Source organism: Peromyscus leucopus, chromosome X (genome assembly GCF_004664715.2).
Source record: "Peromyscus leucopus breed LL Stock chromosome X, UCI_PerLeu_2.1, whole genome shotgun sequence".
In the NCBI taxonomy this organism is placed as follows: Eukaryota; Metazoa; Chordata; class Mammalia; order Rodentia; family Cricetidae; genus Peromyscus; species Peromyscus leucopus.
In genome coordinates, this window is record NC_051083.1 from 125,881,403 (window position 1) to 125,891,591 (window position 10,189).

At 44.4% G+C, this 10,189-nt stretch overlaps 1 protein-coding gene and 1 non-coding gene across 2 annotated transcripts; both read left to right on the forward strand.

The window, feature by feature from the left end:
* The first annotated feature begins 891 nt into the window (after positions 1 to 891).
* On the forward strand, positions 892 to 6,374 carry LOC114687407 (melanoma-associated antigen 10-like). Its single transcript, XM_028862070.2, has 3 exons — positions 892 to 1,089; positions 3,460 to 3,555; positions 4,960 to 6,374. Exon 3 carries the CDS (start codon positions 5,025 to 5,027, stop codon positions 5,937 to 5,939), a length of 915 nt encoding a protein of 304 aa, XP_028717903.1. The 5' UTR covers positions 892 to 1,089; positions 3,460 to 3,555; positions 4,960 to 5,024; the 3' UTR covers positions 5,940 to 6,374.
* A 2,457-nt stretch (positions 6,375 to 8,831) lies between these two features.
* LOC114687413 lies at positions 8,832 to 8,956 on the forward strand. The gene has a single exon (XR_003733671.1). It is a non-coding gene; the product is annotated as a U6atac minor spliceosomal RNA (small nuclear RNA).
* Positions 8,957 to 10,189: the final 1,233 nt, after the last annotated feature.

The window sequence follows — 10,189 nt, forward strand, 5'->3', positions numbered from 1 at the left end:
GTCCACCAAAAAGAGCTGACCTTCCAGAAGAAGCACTCACTTGATGTTTTTCCATATCCTCCTAAGATAACTTGGGAAACTTCTAACCATTTTTTTTTTTTAGTTAGCTTGAGTTTGAGGGATGCCTGAGTGTTAAATTTACGAATTAGCCCCCTCCCCACCATACCATACCCACATGTCAGGGCTTAGGAGATGAAGGATCATCTTGTGAGGTTCCTGGACAAGAGACAGCCATTCTGCATCGTATTTTCAATAAGTGAGAGCTGCTTAGGTGGATTACAAGAGCCCTTTAAGAACAGGAGGTCCCCACATAACTCAGTGTCGTGCCCAGGATCAGTCTAGATTTCAGTGGCACAAACATAGAAAAATGAGACCCTTCTGCTTTCATTGCTGGGACCTTTGAATAGGCACTATTTTCTGTCATTCCCGGAGGGAAGGGCCGTTGCCTAACTTGCAGACTGAAAGTAGAACCTGAGAGTGGAATGTGGAAGCTCCACTCTGGATAGAGAGACAAGATAGTATCCCAGGGTGATATGCACTACTCTAAACTGGACTGACTTGTTGAGAGGATCCCTTTCCTTTCCCTCAGGGCGGGTGGGGAGATTCTGTTCATAAGAGCTATTTCAGTTTCCCAGGGAGAAGAGGACAATGTGATTTTTCTGACTCTAGTTGGAAGCTGGCTGTGGATATCAGAAGTCCATTCTAGATAAAAAGGTCTTGATAATCAAACAACATTGTGTCATTCTGAGGGTCTTTCATAAAATCAAGGCTGAGTTCTGGCAATGTGTGGACACCTAAACCTCTGCATCTGCATCCGGGGACTTGGATGACTCAGCCGTTTTGTAAGGTTCCCGGAGGCTAGAAGATTCCTCAGTGCTGATTTGTGGAAATGATCCCCTCCCCACTGTTTCACATCCACATCCTGGTAGTTTAGTGACTCAGAGCCATTTTGCGAGGCTCCTGGAAGGGTGAAGTCCACTCAGTGCCTTTTACAACTGGGGATTTAGGCAATTCAGAGCCAGCACACCAGGTTTTCTGCATCCAGGAACTTGGGGAACTCAGAACCCTTTTGTGAGGGTCGTGGAAGAGGTAAGTACACTTAGCACTTTTTGTGTCTGGGGACTTAAGGGACTCAGAGCTATTTTATGAGTGTCCTGGAAGTGGCAAGTCCTCAGCGTTTTCTGAAACCTGGGATTTCAAAGGCTCAAAGCCATTTTGTGATGTCCCTGGAAGGCGGAATTCCAGTCAGCATTTTCTGCATCCGGGTATTTGGGAGGCTCAGAGCCATTTTGTGAGGTTTCTGAAAGGCGGGTCCAGTCAGCACTTTCTGCTTCCGGGGACTTGGGAAGCTCAGAGCCATTTTGTGAGGTTCCTGGAAGAGGGACAGCCTCGCCTTGTTTTCGTGCTTTCAGAACCCAGGTGAGAACTGAGGGTGGGCTCAAAAATCCTCTTTGGGGAATTAAAGGACCTCAAGTAATGTAGTCTGATACCTTTTGTTAGTATGGTACTATGTGGGGCCTTCTTGTAGGCACAAGCCATGTTTTCAGCCTGTCCTTGGGGACTGCACAGGCGCATTGTCAGGGTTAAGAGGAAAAAGTCGTCTCTTGTCCAGGATTAAAGTCTGACTGGACAGTGGATTTAGAAAACCCCTATTCAGATAGAGGCTCCCACAATATTAAATCTGTATCCCTGTGATGAGTAGTACACCAAATGGTGATCCACTTTTAGTAATAAGCCCTTTGCTCATGTGCTCACTGTACAAAAATACAGAGGTCCCTTTAGATAGATGGCAACTTCACTTTCGCTTACCGTGTGTGTGTGTGTGTGTGTGTGTGTGTGTGTGTGTGTGTGTGTGTGTGTGTGTAGTAGGGGCTCTAGTTCTGTGCTTCTCAACCTGTGCTTTTGCAAGGTTGATAATCAAAAGACCCTTTCACAAAGGTCACCTAAAACCACTTGAAAGCATAGGTTACAATTGTAACAGTAGCAAAATTACAGTTATGAAGTAGCAACAAAAGTAATTTTGTGGTTAAGGGTTACCACAATATGAGGAATAGTATTAAAGGGTCACAGCATTAGGGAGGCTGAGAACCACTGAACTAGAGCAAACTCAAACTGTAATTTGATTGGGAGTGTTCTTGGGGAACTAGTTACTTCTTCACACTCTCCAATGAGTCAGTGCACAGGAGACTCCAGAAAGAGGAGGGGTCCAGGATCTGTAAGTCAAGATGGGAGTAGTTTGAGAAACCCCTCGCCAGATAGGCTAAGATAAAAAAAGCTACATTGTATACTTTTGACCATATTGTTACAAACTAAGGCTGATTTATGGGAACGAGCCCCTCCCCTATCTTCAGTAACTGCTTCCTGGGATTTGGGGGGATTTAGAGCATGTGTTGTGTTGAATTTCTGATGCTCAGAGGATGCCTTAGTGATGACTTGCAGGAATGAGCCCTCCTAATTTGCAACAGGTCCCTGCTCTACCTGGCATGAGGTTCCTGGTGGGGAGACAGCCAAATTATCAATCCAAGAGACAGCAGAAACTGCACCAAAGAAACACTTTCTAGATGGAGGTGTTTCAGTTCTGTGGATATCTGTTGCTCTGATTGGTTAATAAATAAAGTACTGATTGGCCAGTAGCCAGGCAGGAAGTATAGGCAGAAAAAAGAGAGAGGAGAATTCTGGGAAGTGGAAGGCTGAGTCAAGAGACTCTGCTAGCCGCCATGATAAGTAAGATATAAAGTACTGGTAAGCCACGAACCACGTAACAACTTATAGGTTAATATGAATGGGTTAATTTAAGATATAAGAACTAGATAACAAGAAGCCTGAGCCATTAGGCCAAACAGTTTAAATAATATAAGCATTTGTGTCTTTATTTGGATCTGAGTGGCTGTGGGCCCGGGCGGGACTGGAGATAACTCCAGCTACATCCCATTTAATGCATTCTGGTACCAAGTGAGGCCCAAATGTTTAAAAGAGAATCTTGCCCTTTGTTTAGATCATAGGTGGGCCTCCATTCTCTCCTAAGCACTGACAGGCCCAAGCAAGAGTAATAAGATTCAAGTACCCTGTAGAATGTGAGGGCAGAGTACTTCTGAGGAGTAAGGCCTTAGATCTGGAGAAGTATTGGTACCAGGGCTCTGAAGGAGTAGCAAGTGGACCTCTGATATTATACATGAAAAAGTTGCACACCCCCTACACGATGTCAGCCTAGACTGGTTCTGTGGAAGACATTGGACCAAAAATGTCACCTCTTACTTCCTGTTCAGGGGTTTAGGTGGGGATCATGTTTGGCATGGCCATGAATGATGGATCTAAAGTTCAGCAGAGGCCTTATAAGGAGAATTTGGAAAATCTCCAGAACCCTAAAGACAAAAGAAGAATCTTCCTCATTCCACCTGTCTTGATAAATTCCCAGGGGTCTCAAGATTGGATTTATCCTCACTTCTTTTTTCTCCTCAGGAAAGTAAACCTGTACAGTGTGTGATATCTCCAAAGCAGCAGTGGAACCACCTGAGATTACCAGAGGGAGGTGTCCATTATCTGCCGGCAATCCAGGTGAGAAATATGGTGAGGACTAATGGTGTGAAGAACCCCTACATCTGCTAACAAAGGACCACAGTCTGTATGGTTCAGTTCTTATGCCTGGAGATCCCTGGATGGGTAGCTAGGGTTGAGGGCTTAAGCTTAAGTGCATGCCTACTGGTGACAGTTCTCTTGTAAATGTACTTGATCCTAGGATTAATGTCAGTTTTGAGGAGATAGCTACATATGGAGAAGTGAGCTGGTAACACATCTCATCCACTCCTATGTGGGGTCTCTGGTAGTGACCACATGACCTAGGCTCATCTCTGCTGAGACACGGGTTCCCTAAGTTCACCTGAAGTTCATCTCACCTATCCTTGAGATTTTTCCTTTACCTCAGACCTTTTCTACCCCTAAACTCTCACCTCATGCCTGAGATAGTTTAGGTAAACAAGCCACTTAATGCCTCTGAAACATGATCCCAGGACATCCATAGTCTATACAGTACATTTTCCCTTGACTTCTGATATAGTCCTCAAAGGGGATCCATACTGAATCCTTCTGCTCTACAGGGCTTTAAAGATCTCAGGGAGGTGAAGAATTTGACCAGAATGGGAGACCTTGGTTAACCTGAGGGCTTCCAGGATCTAGCAAGTTCTAGTCAGGACCTCAGAGGATGATTGGAAGAAACTCCAGCACACAGCACAGACATGGGTCCCAAAAAAGTCTTCCCTGCACTGCTTTCTCCACAAAAGTTCTCTGCAGGGTCATCAGTCTGAACTCCCTGTCTTATTTTCAGGCATTAATCTAAAGGAGCTGAAGGACCTTTTAATAACAGCTTGACTCAAGTCATAGTGGGGGGGGGGGTCAGGTACATCAGTATGAAGGTGAGACTTGAGAGATTCCCATCAGACCAACACAGAGATTAAGTACTTCCCTACCCTCCTTTCAGCAATGAGAAAACCTAGGCACTTGGGGAGGATTCCCTCCCTTCACAACTTCCTCCCTCTGTGTCATAAAACACAGAGCCTTGCTTTAAGGAATGAAGACATAGGGGTCACATGGAAAAACCTCCTCCTTTACACATTTATCCTGGTGAAGATCAGGCTGGTCTCATATGCAGGAAAATCATGTCATACTGATTTGGGCTACCTTTTGTACTTTCTCAGTACCTGGTATAAGGAGGTTTGAGGCACCCTTACTTCCTTTTGTTGCATCTCAGAGATACAGAACTTCTGGATATTTGCCTCAGGCAAGATGAGTGGTGTGCCTGGAGAACCCGAGTCTTTTCCCCTTTCAGTCTTTTAGGGGTGCATGCAGCACCATAGTCCTTTGGCATTAGAGTATCACCCAAGCAAACTCCTGTAACAAGCTTTGTTTAAGAGCTGCCCCAGGGACAGAGTTAGAGTCCCCTTACATGTTTCCTTTCTTTCTCAGGCTTCTGAGTCTTCATCCCTGTGACCTGCGTGGTTTCCTGCCTGCTGTTGCCAAGGAAACTCAAGATGGATCCTACTGAGAACAGCCAGAGCTTCAACCTCCCAGTCAGCCCTCAGGCCCAAAGGGAGGCAAGGGGCCTGGAGAGTGCTCAGGTCCCCATAGCTGAGGCTAGAGAGGCAGAGGCCACTGCCACCACCTCAGGGGATATGTCTGCTGGAGGAATGCTCAGCTCTCCCCAGAGTGCTCAAAGAGCCTCCTCTCCTCCCACTGTCATGGGAGGGGCATCATCTGCTGAGGCCTCTGGAAACCAAGAAGGGGAGGTGGCTGAGCCCGAGTTTCCCCCACAGGCTGTACTAAATGGAAGGATAGTTGCTTTGGTGAGATTCCTGCTCACCAAGTTTCGAAGGATGGAGCTAGCCACCAAATCAGAAATGATGCAGAGGGCCATGAGAGATTATGAGGAGTACTATCCTGTGATCTTTAGTAAGGCCTCTGAGTGCATGAAGTTGATCTTTGGTATTGACATGATGGAAGTGGACCCATTTGTCCACTCCTATTTCCTTTTCCCTGCCCTGGGGATCACCTATGATGGGTTGATGCATGGGGTTCTAGGTGTACCCAAGACAGGGCTGGTTATAATTGTACTGTGCGTCATCTTCATAGAGGACAATTGTGTCAGTGAGGAGGTGTTCTGGGATGTGTTGAATAGCCTAGGGCTGTATGCTGATATGGATCATTTCATATTTGGGGAGCCCAAGAGTCTCATCACTGAGGATTTTGTGCAGGAAGGGTATGTGGAATACAGGCAGGTGCCCAACAGCCATCCTCCTCGATATGAGTTCCTGTGGGGCCCAAGGGCCTATGCTGAAACCACCAAGATGAAGGTCTTGGAATTTTATGCCAGCATTGTTAAGCAGGATCCTAGATCCTACTCTGAAAAGTATGCAGAGGCTTTGAGGGAGGAGCAAGAGCGGGCCTAGGCCAGAGTAGGCCAGCAGATGATAGATAACACTGCTCTGACCAGCAAAAGTTCTACTCTACTAGCAGTTTCTAATCCACATCAGGTCAGGCAGAGGGGTGAAGTAACTAGTGGACTGGTGGGAGAAGGAGTGTAAATCATTCCTTTCTTACTCTTCTGTTTGAGTGACTTGAGGAGGCTCATTATAAGATTTTGTTACTTTTACTACAAGATTCATTTGCTTGAGATTTTTAAGGTTACAAATGACATTACTAATGTATCTGTTGTTGGTCCAAGTTAGAGAATTTTGTTATCTTGAAAACAAACACGAATGTTTTTTAATATATAGTATGTCATAAGCTAAAATAGCATTAAAGTTGGAATTTCCTGGGTGTTGGAAAAGAAATTGGCATGAACATAAAGAACAGAATAAAATTAATTTTTGATTGTGTTACTATGTTTAGTCTCTCATTTGGGTTAACTAATTAAAACTAAAACTAAACTAAGCTAAAACCTTCACTGAGGACCTGATCTTTGCAAAGTCCTGTGTTAGCAGTGAGATGAATAAGCCAAATCCCTCTCTACCCATGGATAATTGGTACATAGAAGAAGCCAGATCCATGGTATCTTGTAGATGGGGTGAGAGAAGGAGCCACAGCCCTGTAGAGAAGACAGAAATCTTTTTAGACCACAAGCCCCAGTACAGAAGGGCTGCAAAGGACTCTTCTGGGGTCAGAAGTCCAGCGTGCCTTAAACCAAGGCAACTTGGGAGGCTGAGGGAATTGATTGTAATTAAAGTGTGAAGTAGCTAAGGCCAGACCTTCAAGAGATGTTGGCTGCCTTAGGGATGAGAGAAGGGAAAACTACTCCGAGCAGTCCCTGTTGTCAGCGAACTTCAGCAGAGAGGGATCAGCCTGAGATTGTCATTCAGTGGTCAAATACTTTTATGTCACATGAAATCAGGAAGATTGTAGTCCCATCACATAAAAACACAAAACTAAAAAATTAGGAGATTCCTATCCTGGAACAAAAATAGGAATTGCAATTGAATACATCTCATGCAATCCAAGGTTTACTGCTATGCTCTACAGAAGGTTCCTAACACACGTGGGGGAATCATGGAAAAGGAAGGCCTAGAACTTCTAGACAGGGCCTCTTAAGATTGCTTTCAATATTTCTTACGTGTATCAGTGTTTTTCCTGCATGTAAGTAAGTGAGGTGTATATACATACATACATAACTGGTGCCTAGGGTGGCCAGAAGTAGGTGCCAGATCCTTTGGAAGTGGAATTAGAATGTTATCCTGCGAGTACTGAAAACAAAGCTTGGGTGTACCAAGAGAGCAACAAGTGCTCTGAATTACCAAAGCTCTCTAGCCCTAGGTGAAGTTAAATTGAAAAAAGAATTTTATTTGTGTGTATATCAATGTGAGGTCAATGCATGCATACCACTGTACAGGTGTGGGCAGCAGAAAACTACTTTCACATTGTTTCTTGCCTTCCACCATGTTGAAGCATGACCTCTTGTGTGATATTTTGATTGTGTCCTGACAAAATAAAGCTTACTTAGAGTCAGAGGGCAGAGATAGCCACTAGCCAACCATAGAGGTTTGGAGGACTCTAATGAGAGGAACAGTAAGTATTAAGATACTGTCTCTGCACTTTTGGATTGGAGTAATGAAAGAGGAAGGGACTGTGGGTGCTCTCCTGCTTCTCTGATCTTTCAGGTTTTTACCCCCGATATCTGACTCCTAGTTTTTATTAATAAGATTAATTAGATTAACGCTTCAATCTCTCTTGTTTCTGTTGCTGTACTTCTTACTCCAGGCTAGCAGTCCTCAGAGATTCTAACCAAATTTTCCTCTACCTCGCACCTCAATAAAGGAGTGGAAGGAGTTCAGTTGGACTCTATTGAACTTCACACTTTATGTGGTTTTGAGGGATATAACTCAAATTGTCAGACTGGAGCATTTAGTACTTTTACACTCTGATCATCTCTTCAATCCTAAGATAACATCTTACTTCAGTTATCTCCAGTACAATTGGTGAGCTACTGAAAGTAGTGGTTTACCTGGAAAAGCCTCTGGGAGAGATGGATGTGAGAAGCTGCTCCTTGACTCAGACTCCAGGAACATCATTGTAGGGGTGGTTAATTTGAACCCAGATTTTGATGTATATCCAAAAAGAGGAAGGATTTGGTGAGTTTTATTTCTGAAATTTCATTGTGGCTAGTTAGCTATACTGTGTCCCACTGTCCCACTGGGCTACATGTTCTCTGATATATCCTAGAGGTCAGTCAGGGACAACAGCATGGCCCCAGGGAGGAAGGGGCTAGAATAAAATTCTAATAAAAATAAGTCATCTACCTTTCACTATAGTTCCTCTCACTAAAGAACTGTATTGGTGCCTTCAAATGCAGGACAAGTATTCCAGCAGTCTTAAAGGACAGACTCTATCACTTCCTAGTTGAAGAGCACCATGGCCCCCAACCTTGGGAATTTTTCCAATTCCTGCCTGGTAAGTGACAGTGCTGGGAAGAGACCCCCTGGGGTCTGTATGTACCTTTTTTTTTTATCAGATGTTCTGCTGCCTCCTCTGGAAGCAGCAGTTGAAATGAAACCTGGTGTAATTTTGTATATTGACACACATTATAATTCTTTAAGCTATGAGGCCCTATATATTCTTCATAAAAGAACTTTGTTGAGTGATGAATCCCAAATTCCTTCTGTGTAGTTTGAACATGGAAGGAGCTATGAAGCTTCTGTTATCGACACAAGCAAAACTGAGATGAAACAAACTGAAAGGCAGCATTTTAATCTGAACAATAAATGGTTAAAATTTTCTCTGTATTTGCTCCATAAGGCACCCTCTCAGTATTGCCATGGTGCCAATATTATCCAAAGAATAGTAAACCTATGTTGTACAAAAGAGAAAAGTTTAGCACTCTCTGTCAAGAATGGAAGAGGTACTCACTCAAGAAACACCATGCACATAATTAAAGAGCTGCAACCTCTTTTGTTGCATCTGATAACTGTTTCCATATAAAACCAAGTAAGCCTGACTTTGAAAGATACATACTAAATACTACCTTTCATATGTTATTCCTGCATTTTGCTTTTTTACATATGTGTGTATATGTATGTCAATAGGTTATGAAACTCAAAAGGCAGCCATGACCTCCCACTCCTCTAAGCTCTCTTTCCCCTGACCTTTGCCCTCCATTACCCCACCCACAGCCCCAGTTTGCTCATGTAGATCTCTTCCATTTCTCTGTCACTGGGCGATCCATGTGTCTTTCTTAGGGTTCTCTTTACTAGGTAGCCTCCCTGGACTCCTTGCAGTTGTGATTTGCAGTCTGGTTATCCTTTGCTTTACATCTAGTATCCACTTATGAGTGAGTACATACCATATTTGTCTTTCTGAGTCTGGGTTACCTCACTCAGGATGATTTTTTCTAGTTCCATCCATTTGCCTGCAAACTTCATGATGTCATTGTTTTTCTCTGCTGAGTAGTACTCCATTGTGTATATGTACCACATTTTCTTTATCCATTCTTCAGTTGAAGGGCATCTAGGTTGTTTCCAGGTTCTGGCTATTACATGTGTCCTTGTGGTGTGATTGAGCATTCCTTGGGTATATGCCCAAGAGTGGTATAGTTGGGTCTTGAGGGAGGTTGATTCCCAATTTCCAGCTGGATCAGGAGCAGAGTGGGAGAACAGGGAGGGAGATGCCATGATGAATGAAGACCCCAGGTGAACAGGGAGAAGCAGAGTGTTAGAGAGTTCCCCAGAAATCCTCAAAGATACCTCCACTGTAGACTACTGGCAATGGTCAAGAGAGGGCCTGAGCTGACCTGCTCTGGTGATCAGATGGTCGAACACTCTGGCTGTCATGATAGAACTCTCATCCAGTGTCTGATGGAAATGGATGCAGAGTTCCATGGTCGAGCCCCAGGTGGAGCTCTGGGAGTCCAATAATCGAGAGAGAGGAGGGATTGTATGAGTGAGAGATATTGAGACCATGATTTGAAAAAGCACAGGGACAAATAGCCAAACTAGTGGAAATGCATGAACTGTGAACCAATGGCTGAGGAGCCCCCATGGAACTGGACCAGGCCCTCTGGATAAGTGAGACAGTTGATTAGCTTGAACTATTTAGGAGGCCCCCAGGCAGTGGAACTGGGACCTGTCCTAGGTGCATGGGCTGGCTTTTTGGAGCCTGGGCCCTATGCTGGGACATTTTGCTCAGCCTTGGTGTAGGGAGGAGGGGACTG